General features: G+C 38.1%; 1 protein-coding gene across 1 annotated transcript; it reads right to left on the bottom strand.

The window, feature by feature from the left end:
* Positions 1-1,220: 1,220 nt before the first annotated feature.
* Positions 1,221-21,160, bottom strand: LDHB (lactate dehydrogenase B). Its single transcript, XM_045554221.1, has 8 exons — positions 21,053-21,160; positions 17,862-17,996; positions 11,055-11,172; positions 9,379-9,552; positions 7,807-7,980; positions 4,444-4,561; positions 2,792-2,915; positions 1,221-1,592 (listed from the first exon to the last, which is right to left on the bottom strand). Exons 2-8 carry the CDS (start codon positions 17,988-17,990, stop codon positions 1,425-1,427), a joined length of 1,005 nt encoding a protein of 334 aa, XP_045410177.1. The 5' UTR covers positions 17,991-17,996; positions 21,053-21,160; the 3' UTR covers positions 1,221-1,424.
* Positions 21,161-23,158: the final 1,998 nt, after the last annotated feature.

Here is a 23,158-nt window from a genome sequence, read left to right as displayed (position 1 = left end):
ACATTTCCTGCAGTATAGTACACTGTGCTTAATAGCAGGGACATAGAAGCTACAATGTCTGGGTTGTATCTTAGCTCTATTTAGTGGCTGTGACCTGTTTCTTTATGCCTCAGTTTCCTTATCTGTAAAATGGGAATACAAATATTTACTTTAGAGCAGTGGTTGTCTCAATCAGGGGTGATTTTGTCCCCCAGGGGACATTTGGTAATGTCTGTAGATATTTTTGGTTACACACTGGGGACAGGTGTGTGACTGGCATTTATTTGGTAGGATGCTGCTAACCATCCTACAAACGAGCAGTGCAGTCCCCAACTACATAGAATCATCCAAATGGTGAATAGTGCCAAGGTTAGGAAACACTACCCTATAGGATAGTTGGGATGATTTGAATGATTTAATATCTGTAAACCACTTGGAACAGTAACAACTGCTTAAGTGTCAACTGCTATACTCTTATGACCAAGCTTTTTGTTAAGAGTTTTATACAAATTTTCTCATTTAACTTATACAACCCATAATGAAGGGGTACCATTATTATCATTGTTCTATAGGTGAGGCAATTGAGACTTAGGAGTGGTTAACTTGCCCAAGATCACAGTTAAATGACAGGGCTGGCCCTCAAACCCAGGTTTATGTGACACCAAAGCCCATTCTTTTAACACTACCTAAACTGATCCTTAGATATTAACATGTATCCAACCCATGGAGGAGCAGGCAAAAAAAAAAAAAGGTATTACATGTAAATTGGGAACTTTGTTAAAGGCAGTCTGCCTTAAGTCCCCCTGTGAATCCCCTCACTATGCTGCCTCTGCCTCCCAGTAGCCTGGATCTGGATAATTCATCCCAAGCTGTCTTTTTCCTTCACTATCAAATAGAGCTAACTCTAACAAAGCTAATTCTAATTTTCCAAACCTGTTTTAGGGGTTCTTCTTTAGGGAATTAAAATGGACATCCCTGTAAATGTCACACAGATTGACATCCATTACAACTTCTTCACTTTGTAACCTTACAATGGTAACCATAGTCTCAATACAACAATAACAAAATCGTGGCACATGCCGCAACAAAGAATTTTTATGCTATCTGGATGGAGAAATATAGAAAATAGAGTGTAAATGATGTTGGAATTTAGAGACATTTATGGTGTGTGGGAAGAATTATTTGAAAGACTGACCAAAATCTTTCAGAAACCATTAAAGAACAAATCCCAGAAACAGAAGGAACACTATGATAGAGTTAATTTTATTTGCTCGAGGGCTCATATTGCTAGCATTAAATCAAGCACGGGCTTTGATTCTGTGAGCCCAAATTCACTTATTTAGGAAGATAAAAGCAAACTAGGATCCATGTACATGGATGAAAACTAAAGGCTCAGGGTTAATCACATTGTAGTTTTTGAATTTCTACAGCCTAGAGCTCAGCAGTCACAGGTCTTTCAGGTCCTTCTGGATGTCCCACAGGGTATCTGCACTTTTCTTGAGCTGAGCCACCTCATCATCCTTTAGCTTCTGGTTGATAACACTGGTTAATCCCCGAGCGTTGAGGATACACGGGAGGCTCAGGAAGACTTCATTCTCAATGCCATACATCCCCTGCCAGAGCAACAAAAGCACGGGGTTAACGCAGGAAATCGTACGTAAGGATGATCAAAGTGCCCATGTTTGAAGAGAAAGGATTGTAGGAAAACTTGATGAGCACAAACTCAATCCCTAACCTAATCTTTATCATCCAGAGGTTCATATTTCCTCAGTGTGTGTTTTGAATTAGGTTTTCTAAATACAATATGCAAACATATACTATGATAAAATTCGATATTTCTCAGAAGGTAACAAGTACTTTATTGAACTTTATTGACTATTCTATGTAGTATTTTTCTCTGCTTAGACAAACTTTAGGGCAATTTATTCACAGGGCCAATTTAACTACATGAGTAATCAGATTATTTAATTACATCAAACAAAATAATATTTTCTTTTCTTTTTTTCTTTTTTTCTTGACCTCAACCACACTGGAATGCAAGGTTAAAATAATTTTTAAAACTTTTAATTTCAAAAATTTTTGTACATGGGCCAGGCTCGGTGGCTCATGCCTGTAATCCTAGCACTCTGGAAGGCAGAGGCGGGCAGATTGTTTGAGCTCAGGAGTTTGAGACCAGCCTGAGCAAGAGTGAGACCCCATCTCTACTAAAAATAAAAAAATGATTTGGACAGCTAAAAACATATATAGAAAAAAATTGGCTGGGCATGGTGGCGCATGCCTGTAGTCCCAGCTATTTGGGAGGCTGAGGCAGGAGGATTGCTTGAGCCCAGGAGTTTGAGGTTGCTGTGAGCTAGGCTGACACCACGGCACTCTAGCCCAGGCAACAGAGTGAGACTGTCTCAAAAAGAAAAAACACCAAACACCTGACATCATGTTTTACCCCCAAATCTCTTTTCCAAGTTCCTTTTAATCTACTGCATTCTCCCATTACCTTTCCACCCATGACATTCAATTGTAGAAAATGAGTTAGTTGTTTTACAGTGTTTTAATACAACAGTAATTTTGTTTAAAAACTAATGAATTTCTACTTAACTATTTTGTATGATTGCTCCATGGCTTTTGAATTAAACTAAATTTGCTAAAGTATCAAGCGCTACATGAAGGACAATCTATACTTCAGTACACCAACTTTAAATGCTATTATATTTAATTGATCATATACTTTCTTTGACTGTATCTGGTCCTCCTTTAAATGAATCTATTTATAGAATACAATGCTGGAAATATTATATTTTGCGGTAGTTTGTCTTACCTTCACCATTGTTGATACCGGATGAATCCTGGATAGATTTTTTAGCATGGATTCAATAAGATCAGCTACACTTAATCCAATGGCCCAATTGGTATATCCTTTTAGCTTGATAACTTCGTAGGCACTAAGGGGGAAAAAAAAACATAAAAGAGATCATTGAAATCAGACTCTCTGGGTTTAACTCCTGCTCTGTCTCTTACTAACTAATCTTGGGCAGATTATTTAACCTTTATTGTCTCAATGTTCTCTTCTTGAAAATGGGGATAACAATAGTTATTTGTTATTATGAGTGATAAATGAGTTAATATATGTGTAAAATGCTTAAAACTGTAAGGACATGGTAGGCACTACATAAATGTTTCGATAAATTTAAATAGCTTATCGTATAAGTGAATATTTATAAAGTCACCATGGCAAAAATGTATTTTCCAACCAATGTAACTAATTCATGAACACGAATTTTCCAAACATATTAATGAAATCAGAAAACAATGAAAATAAAAGGGCAAAATATATCTCAATTGTGGGTCCCACTTTCCGTTGTCATTTAAAATATTATAATCAACTAACATAAGAGAAACGTGATGACAATATCTTGTCTGGCAATTATTTGAATGCAAATTGTATACCTCAAAACCCCCAGAAGCACTGGCACGTGAGAGGTAGCAGAAGTGACTCTAGCTGAGTTATCAGGAAATAGGATTTAATGCAATCTATCCCTAACGAGAAGATCCTGCGCAAATTCCATTACCTGGGTGAGCCCCAGTTCTCATTTGTAAAATAAAGGGATTATGTTAACTGAAATTCTAAAGACCCTTTCAACTTCTTTTAGATCCTTTTTCTCCACATACAATTAAAATTCTTGGAAAAAATAATTATAATTGAACCACACAAAATGGTTCCATATCTGAGACATCTTGTTCTAAAAATTCTCTGCAAATAATAATAGCTAACACTTATTAAATGTCTACCAGTGAGTGTGCGTGTGTGTTTTTATTTAATTTTAACAATAAGTCTATTACCACATGACTTTACAGGAGAAGACTGAGATTCATCTTAAAGGTTAAATGGCTTCCCAAAGACCACAGTGTCAGTGCCATGATTTGAATCTGAGCCCCATAGTCTTTAGTCCAAAATGACATCTTATTTTATGATGAGCATGAAGGTCATAGAAAGAGGACATGGTTGGCAACAAAAGACAGCTTCAAAAAATAAAACAACAACAAAAAAACGTGTGGGGAATATCTTTCGTTGAGTGCGGAAAGGTAAATACAGAACAGCTTAAAGACTTAGCAATCAGTTAGCAAGTATTTATTTTAGGCAATTATGAGACGAACAGTGTCTAAGTTTACCTTTCTGGATAAATAAATCTTATTTGTTGATAGGAGGCAATTTGAAGGCCCTTCACCCTTGTTAATTACCTCTACCATGTACTTTCTCTAGAGAGAAGATATTTACTTTCCCTGGGGCAACTGGCATAGCAAGTTGCACCAGTTAAATTGTCTCCCCAGTTTCAAAACATAACAACTGCTTAATTACTACATTAAGAGTTTATCTCAGCAGGCAGCCATGGTAATTGTTTGTAATTTTATCTTTACTTTTAGATGAAATTATTCATCTAAATGAATGAATAATTCATTTCCTCCCCTTACCTCTCAACCACCATCTTATGGACTTCTTTCCAATTTTCACTATCATTGTCTGTTCCCATTTCTGGATTCAATTCCTGGAGAGAAACACCTGCCACATTCACTCCACTCCACACAGCCACTGTAAAAAAAAAAAAAGGGGGGGGGGACAAACATTCTAGATATTACTGCCACTATTTTTAAAAATCTTTTCTTCTCTTAGTTCAGATTTCATCTTTGATGCAAGCGACCGAATACCAACTGAAACTGCTCTGATGACAAGTGACTCCAATACAGTTCCTTTAGAACTGAAGGTTGACGTTTGCCTTCAAATAGCAACACATCTGACCTTTTAACTTTCAGCAATGTTGGTGCAAAACAGAAATGCTGTGTCCTAGTTACAGAGAATATGAAATTCTTTGCCTTTCTCTAGGTTGGTGAAATCACAAGGGATGCTAGTTTGTGACTATCTTAAACTTTTAGTTTTAGGAATTTTTAATGTTGCTCCTGCCGATTTTTCTAATATATACCTTTTCTTCTAAAATAAAGTAAAAATAAAAAACAAAAAACTTAGAATAAGACCCAAATACGGTATTAATTATACTTAAATACAGTATAATTATAACAGCACAATAAAAATAAGAGTCTATTTAATGTAAGGTAGAAGAGTGCCAGAAAGACTTATAAAAAAATCAGGTCTTTGAACTGGAACTTGAAACCTAAGTTATATGTTCTCTGGGGACCTTTGGAAAACATTATAGACTCTGGAAATATGGGCAAAGGTGTGGGGTAAAGTCTAGTATGACTAAAACAGCTAAGAAAGGTCAACTGCTCATCCTTTTAGTCCACAACCCCTGCCAAGTCAGGCTAATTGGACATTTCATCTTTGATGAAAACTATAAAATCTGCATAATCATGCCTATGTAAGCACTCTTTAATTCTTCTTCATTTCATGTAGACAATATAAATCAATATGGAAATAGAAAACAAACAAACAAACAAAAAAACCAAACACCAGATGTTTTGGGAAAGACAGCCATGAGAGAAAAGAACATTGGGCAGGAGTCACAAGCCATGATTCTAGTTGTAGTTATGCCACTAACTAGCTAAAGGTTCTTCAACACGCCATGTCACCTATTTTGTCTTAATTTTTTTTCTTACTAACTAGAGAACATGTAATATTACTTCTCATCTATGAATCTGGTAATCCTATAATTATAATAACTAGCAATTATTGAACTTTTAATGTACACCAGATATTGTACTAAATATTTTTTATATAGAACGTAAGTAGCATAATTTTTCTTATTTTATAGATGAGGAAACAAAGTTCAGAGAAGTTAAGAACTTGCCAGTCACATATCTTGTGAAGATGACAGAAGAGAGATTTAAATCAGGGAGTTGCCTGGCTAAAAACTTTACATGCTCAAATTAACCTGATCAAGAGGGAAACACACAACTATTACAATTTGAACGAATAAAAATTCAGACAAGTCCTTGGATATGAACAACTCTTGAATAAAGCAGTACAATGTATCAGGAAAGAAATGAGCATTATTCTATTAAAAAAACACAAATAAATTATACAATAGTTATAAGAAAAAATTCTTACAACATCAAGGTAAAGTCTTTACTAAAAATCACATTGCAAAATCTCACTGAATTCAAAGGAAAATTTATACCTTAGCCTTAGAGAGAAAATAGTCCTTTGCATATAGGGCAAAAATGAACTTGGTAAAATAAATATTATTTATCACCATTATTAATATTAAAATGTTTTAGATTATAGTTTTATTATTTGATTATTTTATTTTAGTATTATAATTATGACATGAGTCTATTCAACATATTTTGGTTTAGTAAATAGGTTTAGATTTATGAGATAGAGTCAGAATTGTTAAAAATGGTTTTATATAAAACTTTATATAAAATTGTTTGGAACATAAATATTAATTTAAAACAAAACATTTTAATGTTGCTCTTTTATAATGGCTACTTTATGTCCAGTAATTTTTTATTTCTATTTAAATTCCTAAAGAAAATATTTAAGTTTGACCTTATAGTTAAATGATTGATAGTTATGATTGATGGTTTATTAAAAATAAGATTTCATTTAAAGTAAGGTTTATTTTACATTGTAGAAGAGTAGACAAGAGTTAGCTAAAAGCTTTTCTTATCCAATTCATTCCCTCTTCAATAGACAAGGGATTTAACAGCTCTGTCTACTGAAAGGGACTAGAAGCAAAGATATGCCAGTGGCATGAGCTCATGTATGCCTAAATCTTGGTTTCTAATTACCATTCACCACTAAAAAGAACCCATGATTCTAGCATTGAGAAAAGGAAAATTGAAGATGAGGCTGGTACAACTTCTTGTGCCAGAAAACAACAAAGGGCTCTATAAATAAATGAAAGCATAAATAAAGGGAGGAAAAGAAAAAGCTCTCTCTTACAGTAGAATACAACTAATATAGAATAAATAATGGATACCATGTTTGACAACTATCATGGTAATTTATTCAACCAAGAATCACTAATGGATGTTAAACTTAGCAGGCAAACAATTGTTGAGGAATCAGATAGTTACCTAGTCAGTATCAAAGCATTTTCCTATAAATTACTTATTATTAATCACAAAGGAAGAACAGTAACTTCATGTTGATTAACCTAGCAAACTCAACTTTAACTAAGCAAATGCAGTTAACATCACCAATCATGGGACACGCTGACATTGGGTGCCTTTGGATATGATGTCATTTGAAGGTTATAGTCTCACTGCTATGGTATTTGTGCCAAAAGCACATAAGCTCAACCTAATCCTGAAGAAATAATCAGACAAACCTATACCGATGGGCATTCTACAAAATAACTCACCTGACTTTTGAAGAATGTTAAGATCATGAGAAACAAAGACAGACTGAGGGACTGTTCCAAGCTGAAGGAGACTAGGGAGATATAACTAGATGTAATGTGCAATCCTAGAACGGATTCCAATTAAGAAAAAGGCTTTAGAGGACATTATTGAGATAGTTGGTAACATTTGAATATAGATTCTGGATTAGATAATATTGTATCAATGTTACATTTCCTGATTTGCATAAGCGTACTGTGGTTACAAAAAAGAAAATCCTTGTTTTTAGGAAATACACACTAAAGGACTTATGGAGAAAAGGGTAAAATGACTGATTATGCTCAATGGATGAGGGTAAAGGTAGATGGATGAGAAAGTAAATGATAAAGGAAATAGGAGTAGAATACAAGAATTAACTGCTGTTTTCACAACTTTTCTGAGGTATGTCAAAATTCATAAAATATTTAAAATAAAACAATTCAGAATGGCAAAACCAGTATCTTAAGTATGCAGTAAATATTCTCTATTTTTTTTTACCACTTGAGTCGCCATGTTCTCCCAGAATCCAACCATGGCAGCTGCTGGGATGAATGCCAAGTTTTTCAGCCATGAGATAGCGAAATCTAGCAGAATCCAGATTACACCCACTTCCAATCACACGGTGCTTGGGTAATCCGCTTAGTTTCCAGGTAACATACGTAAGAATGTCCACTAAAAATGTTAGAGATAGTATATGTAAGTAAATCCAAACTGACTTCAACTGCTATGTCAATTAGGAGTGAGACTGTCACTTAAGTTTCTACCAACTCTAATGTCCCACGATTGTAAGGACTCTCATCACAAACCAAAAATCCCTTGATTACTAAATTACCAAGGCATGCAACTATAAATTTTCTGGACATGAGATTATTCAGTAAACAATTGTGATAATACACGATATTAACATATGCTACAGTTTAATAAAAGAACATCCATGACAGAACCTTTGTTCCAGTGTGGCATAGCCTTGAAACCACAGAGGTAAAACTTGTTAGTCCAGACAGGATCACGGCACATATGGGCTAATACGCTGCAAAAAGTGTACAAATGCGCACACAAGGAAGGTAAGGAGCCGAGCTGGAAGTTAATCCTTCAGTCTCCCCCTCCACACTCATCCATACATACTAGCTAAGATATTTTAAGGACGCTTTGGACTAAATAACTTTTCTTTGCCAACTTTGATTTGGTAGAAGTGACTCCCTGGAGAATCAGGCTGTGAAGCTATACCTAGAAAGTGGTATAATCAGTTACTCATGTCTGCCTGAGGGATAGGATGCAGCAACTTAATATATCATAGCTACTCGTCATCCCTGTTCTACACCTACCTGGTGTATATACATATTTATGAGAAGTTTTATATAAGACTGTACTGTTTAATGAAACCCAATCTCGGTTTGCAGAGAGTAAGAAAAACACTGAAATAATCTCTATCCTTGCTGGCTCCCAACTCTCAATATTCAATAAACTGTAAGATTTCCCTGGCTCTTATTCATAGTCTTTCTGTATGAAAAGTATCAAAAAGAATCAGTTTTCCTATTCCATCAATGTATCTACTATTCTCACCAGTATGCGGTAAGCTGGGCGGCAAATTATAAACAAAAGAAGTGTGATATAGAATGAATCTTAACTGTTCAGTCTAAAAATGTAGCACTCTCTAGTCAGTTAACATTTATTCTGCAGATGTTAATTTAATAAGGAAAGCAGTTTTTAAGTCCCAACATATGGTGTTAACTTGTATTGGTCCATCAATACAGTCCACTTCTATCTTTAAAACAGAACTGGTTAATGGCTTTCTTCAACTCTTCATTCTGATTCAATTCAGAAGAATAGGATTTTCCAGAATCAGAAGATCAAATATATTGAAATGTTTCTTACAAATGGAAGCCACATTCAAATGTTGCATTCTGCAGCCCAGGATAATCTTTACAAAAAATCACCACTCCTTTGTGACCAGTAACAGAAGACATGTGCATTGCTTCTGTAAGCGAATACTGACACAGATTTTAAGTCCAAAACAACAAAACTCCCAAAACAGTGAACTTAATGGAATTGAGACTTAAAGTACAATACCTGGGTTGGAAACCACAATTATGATGCAATCAGGACTGTACTTGACAATCTGGGGAATAATGAACTTGAAGACATTAACATTTCTCTGCACCAGATTGAGACGACTCTCCCCCTCTTGCTGACGGACGCCTGCAGTTACCACCACAATCTTAGAATTGGCGGTCACAGAGTAATCTAAGAAAGAGAGGCAAAAACAGGTACATTAGTGCAACTCTTCATCGAAACAAACTTCTAGAACTTATAGCTTATAAAATGTTCATTATCTATAAATGGAAAGAAGGCACGGAAGTGTTTGTTTTGGCTGGAACCTGAACTTAGATTGCTAATACTCAGTATTTTAAGGCTTATTCACTTTTTAGCAGTGTGAGTTTCTCTAAAGAACACTTTTTTTTTTCTCAAGGAAGTGTGTCCTTTGACAAAACGTACCAACATTACGATTTGATGTGATCATGAGACTCAATAGCCATGGATGATTCATATAATTAAACTGTGTTGCAATATGACTTGACAGTTAATACGTTGTCAGGTTCCTCTCCCATAACATGGGGGTAATTATAGCAGCTATACTTCATAGGGTTGTTGTGAAGATGCAATAACATGAGAAATACAAGCAAAATGTTTCACACAGTACCCAGAATGTCACTAATTCAATCAATAATAGCTATTATGTAGTTTCTTCAAGGCACTCAAATTACCTTGTACAAATATTATTTGGGGTCTAAAATATTTCTGTTCTCAAACAGATATAAACAAAGCCCTTGTGATATAATGTCCTAAAATGTGACATTATCAAATGTGGAGAAGGTATGTGGGAGAGAGTTAATGGAAATAATTACTTGAGTTTGTCCTTAAGGATGGTTGGATCTAGAAAAAAAGAACAAACTGCCAACGCCATATTCACCAGGACGGGAAGACTAATTTTATAACAGAGAACGAGGGAGGAGAGGAGGAAGTTGAGATGTGTGGAAAGGCAGGTTGTGTTCAAATTGAGAAGATCTGTGTAGGCCCTGATAGAGTTTTAGAATATAGACAAAGGTGTACAAAAGGACAAGAAATCTTTAAGGAATATACTCAAACTTTCATTTTAGAAAAAGCATCTGTTTTAGGGATAAAGATAACTAGCGTGGCAGTGTGAAGCATGGTATACACGATCACTTTCTACATACACTTCCAATGTGAAAATGTCAACTTCCTACGGGCACATTTCAAAAGAATGGCTAGGAAGCAGGTTTCTAGAAATTTATAAAAGAAAATCGGCCTATAGGACAAAGATGGTACAATAAACCAAACAATGCTATAAATCACAATTTGTTATTTTCTCTTAGTGACTTATCAATTACCATTTATGGCTAGCAAACTCATTTTTAGTGATTTCCCATTAATGAATGAATGTAAAATTAATATATTAGAAATGAAAAGTAGACTATAGTAGAAAAATCAGAATTTGATAAAATGAGAAAAAAGGGAAAAATTTTACAAGATAAGAATTTCAGTAATTTGAAATCACTAAACTAGATCTTGAACATTTTATTAACAGTTATTGAAATAATTGTTTTAAAACTTCAACTTTTCCTAATTAAAACATAAGCCTATTATGCTGTAAGATGCATCCCAAATGTATTTTTTATCATTAAAAAAATCAATATTAGATCACTTGGGGTATGAAATAAAATTACCTTTATCTGCCACAATCTTAGATGTCTGAAGAAATAAGCTCCCATGCTGCAGATCCATCATTTCTCCTTTAAGCTTGTCTTCCAAAACATCCACAAGAGCAAGTTCATCAGCCAGAGACTACAAACACAAAAACGGGTATTAGTAGAGTGCCTAAGCTACCCTAGAATTCCTCAGCTCAACATCCAACACAAAGAGTCCTTTTAAATGGCTAAGGACACAATGTCTAAAAACCTTAAGAATTTTACCATGAAGTTAGCTACTCAACTAGGATTCAAGTAGCATGACATAAACTGTGACTCAAGAATATGTAGACTTAGGGTGGTGTGGTGGCTCACACCTGGTAATCCCAGCACTCAGGGAGGCCGAGGTGGGAGAATCACTTGAGGCCAGGAGTTCAAGACCAGCCTCAGCAAGAGCAAGACCCCATCTCTACAAAAGTATTGGGGAAAAATTAGCCAGGTGTGGAGTGTGCCTGTAGTCCCAAGTACTTGGGGAGGCCAAAGCAGAACTGCTGGAGCCCAGTAGTTTGAGGGTGCAGTGAGCTATGATGACGCCACTGTACTCTAGTCTTGGTGACAGAGTGAGACCCTGTCTCAAAAAAAAATGTAGTCTTAAAGATTCCTTATGAAACCAGTTTGGTTCAACGGTAAGCCCAGGGCATATAAGGCTTCACATTAAGGAGGGGAAGATTGTTGAAAAGAGATTCATCCAGACACAGAAACATCCTTGGGCAATGTGCCCATCCCTGAGGTCACCCTAGCTTGGTGGGTTTCTGAGAGGGAAGATTTGGTTTAAATCAACAGAGTGTGAGTTTAGAGTAGGACTTGAAGTCCCATCAAGGTTTGGAATCCTCAAGTTAGCTCTGATCAACTGAAATGTCTTGGTGGGAAAAGGGAAGAGAGTCTCATGGATGGATCGGTCCAGGACTGGTAGATTTTTTCCATATATAATCAGTCCAGACGCGTGTCTCTGAAACCTGCCCAGTCTCAAAGTTCCTTTGTTTTCTATTCCAATTGTCATTTCCTGCCCTCATCCAAAATAAACTCAAAATCAACAAATATACTATTTGATCTTGATCTAGTTTCATTTTATATGTTCTCTGAATCTCTCATGAATAGTGGGAAGGAAAAAAGAAATTCTCCTTTCAATAATCATGTGTGTTCTTTGGCAAGTCCTTGATCTTTTCTTCTTGTAAAAATGAGAAGGAAGGGATGGTCAATCTAGATGCATCTAAACAACCTTTAATAAAAAATTGCATTATCTTATGGGAATCCATAATTTACAAACTACCTAAAAAATGGTTACCCCTCCTTTTGAAAAATCACCAGGTCCTCGTCTTTACTGTTTTTAGGGCTGTTATCAAGATAATCAGCTTAATAGAATATCAATACTGGAGCCGTCTTAGAAATGCATAGTCCTCCCATGGTATGCTGGGGGTGGGGGGATAGGCTTAAGGACCCCCTTCCTGCATACCAATATCTGCGCATGCTCAAGTCCCACAGTTGCCTGCCCTGCCCAGTTCTCTTAAGTCAACCTTCTGTACTTGCAGGCTATGCGTCCTGTATTTTCCACCTGCGCATTTAGTTGAAAAAAATCCGCTTATAAGTGGACCCGCACAGTTCAAACACGTGTTGCTCAAGGGTCAATTGTACCTCTACTAAGGACAGAAGTGAGATCAGCTACACACACAGGTGAGGGGTGTTAATGGGGAAAAGTCAAGTAACTGGGGTTCAGGAAGCATTTGAAGGATAGAATAGGCCAGTTGGCATGGGCCAACTTGGGGTGCTCCACAGAAGCAGAGAAGTGAGACAGCCAGTAGGAAAATCTGACCTACTTTAGCTTGCTGGATAGCGCAGGTCCGGCTTCCTGTAGGACAACGAATGAGCTCGGTCCCCTGTCCCTAAAATCTGAGTGGCTGTCCAGCCTCAAGAAATGAGTTACAGTGGGCTTGCTTATGAGGGTTTCTCTAAAACTGAAGCCTCCCGGTGATCAAATATATTCTCAGTTCTAAGCAACTAAATTAACAGCAAACTTTTGAAACGACCATTTGTGAATTGTGGATCATTTGGGAATTATTTTCTCATTTCCATGTATACTAAATATTGGCATTAATTTTTACTTACACACATTTTGACACTTTCAAAACTGTTTTGATCCTTTACAGCCTTTGACAAGATCACACAAAATCCACATTTGTGTCTTTTAAGCCCTAAGTTAATACAATATAACTTAATATCGTTAACGTTCTGTCAAGGTAGGGAGCACTAGGAATATCATTCTTATTTTAGTAACAGCACATGTGTGGTGCTAAAGTCAACAAGGCAAAACAATTTTGTGCTTCAGTGGAAAAGGATGTCACAGGATCTCAGATCCTGTCTGTTTCAGTGGGTGTAGAGAATTGCCTGAGAAGTACATACTCAGCTGACAAGGAAGGAAGAGATCCAACACTTAAAAATTGTAGCACTGAATTTAGCTGCATCTGTGCGACTGAATATCCTCCAATGCAGAGGCATAGAAATAGACGATGTGTGACTGTGTGACCAAGTATTGATGTGGTGTTTGGCTCAAATATATCTCCGTCCATATTGTCATGTTTTATAAACTATGAACTTACCATATATATTTCACTTAAGCTGTAAATACATTAACATTAAAAGTAAGCATAAGTAAATAATCTTATATAGGAGCAAGGTGAGTTAGAAGCCAAGACTATCACTGTTGAAATCATGCTTAACATGTTAAAATGGCTTTTAATCTAAAGTCCTCTGTGGACCTGACACAGCCATATATTCATTCTGTCTCTCGTTTCTCTTAGATAATAAATTGCTACCACCAATGCTGTAATCTTCGATGCCTGCATTTTGATATTCAAGTGACTAGTCTGCACGAAATTTTGTGGGAGGAAAAGGTATAACTTTTTCCAAATAATTAACTAAATGGACAAGCACCGTTTATTCAATAATTTGTTTTTCTTCCCCTCTGAAATGTCACTTCTACATTATTAAATTTTACTTTGGTCCATTTCTAAGCTTTTAGCCTGTTCCATTAATCTGTCTATCTTTGTGTAAAGGCCAAGTTTTAATTATGTCCTATTTTTAAGCCGGAGTCCTACACTGTAAAAACTACTTTGCAATACGTGTGTAATTACACTGCTCCTCCTAAGAGACTTATTATGCTGTTTGTACTGTGAGAACATGGCTATAGTTGACTGAAGCAAGCATAGACACTAAACCCCAAGATAGTTGGACTGAGAGGCTAAGGGTTTATGATAATCTTGTCTGGAAGCACTGCAAGACCCTAACAGGATGATTTCAACATTCAGATCCTCCTACTGGCAGGTAGGACGCAGAGCCTGAGATTGGTAGTGGGGCAAAAGCCAAACTTGGCAGTAGAAGCCGTGAAAAAGCAAAAGCTATGACCCCAGTTTGACAAAGCATAAGTGCAGTTTATGAGTAATAGCAGGGGTATTCATTTACTTAACGCATAAGTGCCTGGTATTATTCCACTAATCAGGTATCCAGTCATGAACAAATTCAGAAAAGTCTTTGCTGTCATGGAATGTATCAGGAAGGGAATAGGAATTAAACAAATGAAGATGATCTCTGATGGCAGAAACACTTTAAAGAGCATAAGGCAGGAGGATGTTAAAGTTACTGGGAAGGAAGTTTACTCTGTACTGGAAAGCCAGAGAGGGTCTTCCTGCAAAGGCACGGTATTTGCAGGAAGATCCTGTGGCAAGTAAAAGGGTTTAAGCAGAAATGAGTTTGGTGTTTGGGAGGAAGAATAGAAGAGATGAAGTCAGAGATGGAACCACTACATTGCACTGGAAGGTGCTGTTGCCACTGTGTGCCTGGCACTCCCTGGAGTTGTGTGCTCCACTGCCTTGCTCTGAGAGATGGGAGGGAGAGATCTGCGAGGGCTCGCAGGATTTAATGTATACATATAGTACATGTGCACTGTGAGTGCAGGATTTAATGTATGTGTATATCACACATGCACTGTGAAGCTACTGGGAAGTTTCAAGCAGGGGAGCCACTACTTTCATAAAAGCTCACTATGGTTATTATGTAAACAATGGGCTAAGGAAAGCGGGGAAAAAAAGCTACAGAAAATAATCTTCATATGGTGAGACATTGTACCAGGAAGCCTCAGTTGCCTTCATAAGTCTTTCCTATGCTATAATGTTGTTTACCTTCTGAGGGCAAAGCAATGCTGCCTGCTGCAAAGCACACCAGGAACGGACTCAAAAAGGCCAGATCTAGCACTTCCTGTCTATGTTACCTTGGTCAAGTTGCTTAGCCCTTGTGAGTCTTGCGCCCCGCCCCCCCCCCCACCCCCGCGTCCCCCAAACAGTAATATACAGATAATACCGTCTCACAGGTTTCACCAAACACAGCATAGGTCCTGTTATTTTTCCTGTCTCTATTAGACTAGTAGGGCTTCTAATCCTTATCATATACTAAAACAATTTTGAGACACTTTAATCCTTATCCATTAAAATAAGATTTAGACATTTTTTAATGAGTGAAATGGTCTTTCAACATTGTATTTATGCTTTCAAAAATATTCTTCCTTACTTGTCTTCATGTAATTACTAAGGCATTATACTCCATTTTATAAAAGACAAAGGGAAAAGGAGTATTAGATTGAAAACCAGAAATCATAGCATCTAAGTTTGTTAGCAGAGGAGGCTGTTTTCTCAAGCACTTGATCTGAGCCAAAGTATGATATAACTCCAGACAGTCTCAATTAAATTATGTACTGAAGATAATTTAAAATTTATTATTAAAATAACCACCACACAGGTACTTCTTATAGAATCATAACTCAGATAGTTTCCTAAAAAGCCCAGATTTTGAGATTACCAGGAGGAAAGAAATACCTTCAGCTAGTATCTTATTAATACATCTATGTTTTAATTGCCTAAATACTAGCATAGAATCAAAAGGAATTGAAAAGTCACTATAGTTAAGAGTTCAGAGTCCTGGGTTCAAAAAAACAGCTCTGCCACTACAAGATGTGTGACCATACTCAGGCTACTTAATCTCTTTAAGTGTCAGCCACCTCATCTGAAAACAAGGATATAAACAGTTATCTCCTAAGGTTGTTTAAAATAAAGCATCTTATTTAAAAATACTTCGAACAAATTACATACTCAATATGTGTTTTTCAAAAGAAATGTAAGCTGGAATACTTTTTGCTTTTACTGACATGAACAGTAAGCACTAAACTGTGATTATTTAAATTCCCTGTAATTTGGGAAGCATCTAATGTCACTTCTACATTATTAAATATTACTTTGGTAGCTTTTAAATGACTGGACCTAGTCAACTGACACTAGGCTAGAAAAACATGCAAAAGCATGAAACTTTCATTGGTGTACACTACATATTTTAGTCCATTTCTTTGATAACTATTTCTCAGTAAAGATTCAGAATTTGTTCCTTTAGAATTTAAACTTTGCAAACAGAAATATGCTTGGCTAGCAGATATTCAGGCAGCCTTCACATGATACAAAGGGACTGTGTTCTCCCCTCAAGGCAGGGCAGCATTTTTTTTTTCTTTTTGGTTCCTACATTTAAGGCAACCACCAGAAGGAATAAGGAATCAATTCAGTGAAGTAAATAAGAAAGGGCTCTTTCCCCAAAATTTCCTTGGAAACTAAAGAATTACAAGGGAGACATACAATGTAAGGTAAGCCAAAAATCTATGGAGGTATACAGGGAAAATAGTCTTTAGAAGTGGGAGGCGATAATAGTATGGTATTAATGTTAAATCTCCTGGTGTTGATAACCACACTGATTATGTAAGAATATGTCCTATTCTTCGGAAATGTACTCTGAAGGACTTGGAAGTAAAGAGCATAATGCCTTCAACTTATCCTCAAATGGTTTAGAAAAAAGCCATCCAGATAGATACACAGGTAGAGATATAAATATCTATGTCCATGTTCTCTATCATCTATCTATTTAGAAAGAGAGAAAGAGAGAAAGGGAGAGAGAACGAAGAATAAAAATGTTAAGTATTTATGGGTGTTTTAGTTTTTTTACTATTCTTGCAAATTTTCTGTAAGTTTGAAATCATTTCAAAATAAAACTATTGGGTAAAAGTTTGAGGGGCATAATAGGATATTCCTACATCCTCTCAAAGCCACGACATAGGTTACTTATTAATTAGACACAGGAAAGGGACCTTTGGAGAGGAGAAGTCTTGCTGTTACCACTTTAATCAAGGGACTAAATTTTGCACCGCCAGTAAGGAGACAGATTGAACATTATGTGCCTCCTGATGTATTGCACAGAGAAGGACATGACATCTCCTAGTCTTAACTTCACCCCCCAAATTTAAATTGAACCTAATTACAAGGAAACATCAGACAAACAGGCATTGGAGGGCATCCTACAAAACTGACCCGGACTCTATAAAAATGTCAAGGATATGAGAAACAAAGAAAGATTGAGTTGTTCTAGATTAAAGAAGAGTGAAGAGACATGACAAGTATATAAAATATATGACGTTGGGTTGGGGTGAAAACAGTTCTAAATGGCTTTTGACAACATGGAGAATTTTAATTATTAATGTTATGTTCCCTAGGTGCAGTAACTCTAGTGTGGTCACATAGGGAGAATATAATTCTATTAGGAGATTCACACTTAAGTATTTAAAGGTGAAGTGGAATGTCTACAACTTACTCCAAATTGTTCAAGAGAAAAGATATCTTTTAAAAATATGATAAACTCCCAAAGTGCCCAGACTGTATACACACGCTGAAACTGTCTATCATGTATGGAGCTCTTGAAATGTACCTTTCCCAGAATGCTGATAGCACACGCCATACCAACTTGTCCAACGCCCACTACAGTGATCTTATTGTTTGGGACTCCTGCCTCTTCTTCTGCAACGGGTGCAATGAGTTTTTCCTTAAGAGTTGCCATTGTGTACTGCAAGAAAAGAATCAAAACATTATACATATAACCACATATGAAATCTGGATGGAAATAATCCTTAAAAGGTTACTGCTGCAATTTTGAACTTAAATAAAACTTAAAATGAGCCTAATGATATTCTAGAACACAGAATATATTTGTAAGAACTATGAGACCCATTTAAATGAGAACGTAAGGCAAAAAAATCCACGCAGCCCATCAGAATTGGGGTTCTCTTCAGCCTATGAGTCCATGTGAGTATTTAACAAGTTGTAACCATTTTGTCTTGTAGAGATGAGTATTTAAATTAGCTGATTTGTTTCTGTTTTCCCTATAAAGGATTTATATGTAACTATGTAAACTAAGTTTGAGCCTACTATTAATATATTTAAGTGTGGTCAAAAAGAACTAATGGCCAGTTATAAATATAATTGCTCATACTAATGGTTATTGTGAGTCTTGGAAGACAGGGACTTTGTTTCACATCATCATGCCACAGTGTACCAGACATACTTAATAAACACATAATGATAACAAAATAGCAATGAATATCGTTCATGCAAAGTCTGCAAAAATATCACTCTGAATTCCTCTTCCACCTTGGAAGGTGGACAGATACTTAATACATTTTCCTTTCAGGGGGTGATATTAGGAGAATATCAGTCTCTGAATCAGTTTCTTTCCAACCATCCAAAACAAAGCCCCCAAGAAGTTAAAAAAAAAAATTGAAACCTGTTGGAAAACATTCTGTACGGTAACACCAAATTTATCTGTGTCATCAGATAATCAGATGAGTCTTCTGGATAACTGAAACAAATAGCTATATTTACTGAAATAACTTTATGAATTCTGTGGTAATTTAGTCCAAAAAATATACTTCCCTGCCTTGAACAGAGAGGGCATGCACCATAAATAAACCTTTCCTTTGTAATCATCACTTATAATTGTAGTAACTCATTATAGCGTCTACTATTTTACTTTACTTTTTACTTTTCATGTTACACTGCTGCATCCGAGGCTACTGAACCTGTTTCAAACTGTGCCACCGCTTCCTAGTCTTGTTTTTGCTTCTACTCTGCAATGGACTAAGTAACAAAACCAAGTTTAATAATTGTATATGTAAAGTTAAGCGTTAGCATGGCTCTGAGTTAGAATAAAGTACTTGAATTTGGTTACCACTGTGTAATAACTGTTTTGTTCTATACCTTTTTTTTTTTCTTAAAAAACATTATTCTCGGCCGGGCGCCGTGGCTCACGCCTGTAATCCTAGCACTCTGGGAGACTGAAGCTGGTGGATTGTTTGAGCTCAGGAGTTCGAGACCAGCCTGAGCGAGACTCTGTCTCTACTAAAAATAGAAAGAAATTATATGGACAGCTAAAAATAATATATGTAGAAAAAATTAGCCAGACATGGTGGTGCATGCCTGTAGTCCCAACTAGCCGGGAGGCTGAGGCAGTTGGATTGCTTGAGCCCAGGAGTTTGAAGTTGCTGTGAGCTAGGCTGACGCCAGGGCACTCACTCTAGCCTGGGCAACAGAGTGAGACTCTGTCTCAAAAAAAAAAACATTTTTCTCCAATCTGTAAGGACTGAATTGGGAGGAGATTGTTTTCCCTTTGCAGGTCACATTTAGTTTCCTAGTGGATGCTAAAAAGAAAAAAAGATGCAAGGTCGTGCAAGTGCCTCCACAAATAGATGACCTTAAAACGAAATTCAAACATGTCCTGCATTTTGAGCAGTCTCAGAAAAAAGAATGCTGCAGCTCTCCTTGTTGAACTAAGACACAAGTTCAGTTTTTCCCCACTTAGGTTTGTTACTGTTAATTGGTTTAAGATCATTTAGGTGTATAGATAGGGGCCCCAGTAAGCAGTGGAAAACAAAAATCCAGTTGCTATATAAAGACAGGCTCATTGTTCTGATAGACCTTTTAAATTAATTTAAAGAATTCCTGAAAGTACAATTTAGAAGCTCGAGCCACTTTACATTTTCTTTCAAATCTTTCTGGAGAAAAGTGCTTTGATTTACTTTTTCCTTAACAGGAGTTCTAAGAAATGAGAAGAAAATGGTTTGCGTTCTATGGCAGGCCTGTGCCAACATCAGTGCTGGCTGTAAGGAAAAAGAATGAACAGGGTAAAAAAACAATTTCCAATCTTGGTGCTTTACATCTCCTCACCCTGTATAAACCGACCGTTACAAATGAACCAGTGCCTTAAGTTCAGGAACAAAGATCCTCTTTGTAGAATACCTCTCATTCTAACCCCTTTTAAAATCCACGGTTGCTCTGGAATTCTCCCACTAAGCAAGGGCCGGCTCTCCCCTTCCCCCACTCCCCGGGCCCTAATTGCAAGCCGCCTCTTCCTCTGGGGCAGGCAGCAGAGAACAGCAGGTCACGAGGGCAGGCAGCAGCCACAGATCTCCTCAGATGGGGTCTCTGGGGACAAGTCTAGGACTTCCTTACTCCGAGCACCCAAAGCTGGCAAAGCACCTGAGCATCAGGAAAAGATTCCCAGAAAGAACCTGTGCACACACGGCTGGTGGGAAGGATGCGTCCGCAGCCTAACTGCAGATCATCTGATGCCTTTACCCGCATCCCAGCAAACTCTGGGCAAACTCCATTGCCGCGGTAGTACATGTGAATATCCAAGGTCAAGATCGTCCATCCTTCACGTGCCACCTGGTTCCTTCTCCCTCCCCAAGCTCCTCGGCCACGTGTGCCGGCTCCCGCCAGCAGGCACTGGGGGGAGGGGGGAGGATGTGGCCACCATGAACCGACCAAGGACAAGTAGGGCCCGGTTTCTTAGCTGCAAATGCAACAAGTTTCTCCTCCGATGGAACGCAGGCCGGAGACTGGCCCTGCGGCGGTGCGGACAAAGCCTGGGGCTCGGCCGCAGACGGTCGCCTCCAGGGCACGGCCCGCCGCCCCGGGGCCGACTTCGGATGCTCCGGGCTGGAGGCCGCAGAGGACAGATGTGCTTCTTGGTCCTTCCCCGAGTCTTGCCACACAATTACTCCCTTGCACCTCCCACCCGGCTTGTCGGTGAGCCAGGACTCAGGGTCCTGAGCTGACACTTACCAGGAGAGAGGCGGCTCTGGGGCGCGCTGCAAGAGTCCTGCGAAGACAATGTCAGCCGCGCGCGTCTCCCCCGGAGCCGGCTCCGCAAGGAGGGAGGGGGAGGCGGGGCCCCGCACCCTTCGCAGCCTCTTAGGTTTCTCTATTGTGATTGGAAACTCGAGCACCGCCTATACCCCTCCCCTCGGCTCGCTCAATCCCCTTCAAGGACAGGCGCTCCAGGGTGCACACGCCCTCCCCCACTTCCCCCAAATAGGAGGTCACCTTCTGCAGGCTCGGGCCGCCTCCGCCCGGCTATTTTCACATCTTATACGCCCTTCAATGCAGAGGCCGTGTTATTTCTGAAACTTGCCTATCTCCGACCCTTCTGGACTTTAGCGCTCTTCTTCAGAGAGATTTAGTCCAAATATAAATAAATCCCTCTGTAGCATTCCAGTTCAGCTTTAGGGGACCGATCTTCATAGCTAAGATGTTGCTGATGCGTTTCTCTGGAATAGTACTGGAGCTTCGGAACATTTTTAAACATATAACTGAATTTCGATCATCTCTATTTTAAAGTTCATTGGATGAAAATGACTACCGTTTTCATCTCCATTCAACGAATAACACATTGATTGCCTGCTGGTTGGCTGATGAGACCAGTGAGGCCTGGGCCCTGCCCCCTGAAGCTCCTCTGCAAATCTGCCTCGTCTCAAAGTCAAGCTTGGCTCTCAAGGGGAAGCGATGGGACCTAAGTGAGGTGCAGTTTCTTCTTTAGTTCCCTGAGCCACAGCAAAGCTGGTTGTCTTCGTTCATCTCTGTGTCTTCAATGCCCAGCCCGGTGCCTGGTACCTTATACAACATTGACGAATAAATGAACGAATGATTAAACAATTGGAGACATTCTAAAGAGTCAGCTTCACTTGTGTTTTCTGGTAATTAAAGTGCTTTCAAATATAGCAATTTCACAAATCCCTTTTATATGAAAGGGAGGTGTTTTTTGTTGTTTGTTTTTTGGTAAATGTATGTTTCTCATAAATGACCACTGATTCATTTAGTTTCTTTCTTTCTTTCTTTTCCTTTTTTTTTTTTTCTTGGTAGTTGACTGGCTAATTCTTTTTTTCTATTTTCAGTAGAGATGGGGTCTCGCTCTTGCTCAGGCTGGTCTCGAACTCCTGACCTTGAGCAGTCCTCCCGCCTCAGCCTCCCAGAGTGATAGGATTACAGGCGTGAGCCACCACACCCGACCTTCATTTAGTTTTTTCTCAGTGCCAAGTATTGAAGATAAAAACATGAATCTAACACTATGCCCTTGAGGTACTAGTCCGATGGAGATAGACAAGCAGGCAGTCTATTTCAATTACAATACAATGCCATAAGTGGTAATAGAAACTTGATTAAAGTACAATAAAAATTTGGAGGAAGGAATCACTATGAAAGGGGTGTATTAAGAACAATTGGTGGCTGGGCGCGGTGGCTCACGCCTGTAATCCTAGCACTCTGGGAGGCCGAGGCTGCTGGATCGCTCGAGGTCAGGAGTTCGAGACCAGCCTGAGCAAGAGCGAGACCCTGTCTCTAGTAAAAATAGAAAGAAATTAGCTGGACAACTAAAAATATATATAGAAAAAATTATCTGGGCATGGTGGCACATGCCTGTAGTCCCAGCTACTGGGGAGGCTGAGGCAGTAGGCTCGCTTGAGCCCAGGAGTTTGAGGTTGCTGTGAGCTGGGCTGAAGCCACGGCACTCACTCTAGCCCAGGCAACAAAGCAAGACTCTGTCTCAAAAAAAAAAAAAAAAAGAAAAATTGGTAAGTGTCAAAACTCTTGTAGCATTTCCAAGGTTATAGTATCCAGTTCGTGAGGACTTTGAATGACCCTCAAGATACAGTCCACTTACAAATTGAAATGTGATCTTGAGGGAAAGAGCTTGGAGGATAATTTCAAAAGTATTTTATGAATCCTAAACCCAAATTTAAAGCAGAAGTGGCAAGTCACCCTAGCAAAATATCTGGAAGCCACCCTAGACCTGTTTCTCACCTGCTTTGCAAAACAGTCAATTATCAGGTTCTCTAAACTTAACTTCTAAATATCTCTTCAATTATTCCCCTTCTTGCCATCCCCATTACTGTA

The sequence above is a fragment of the Lemur catta genome, chromosome 6 (assembly GCF_020740605.2).
Source record: "Lemur catta isolate mLemCat1 chromosome 6, mLemCat1.pri, whole genome shotgun sequence".
Taxonomy (NCBI): domain Eukaryota; kingdom Metazoa; phylum Chordata; class Mammalia; order Primates; family Lemuridae; genus Lemur; species Lemur catta.
This window is presented reverse-complemented; position numbering and strand designations above follow the sequence as displayed.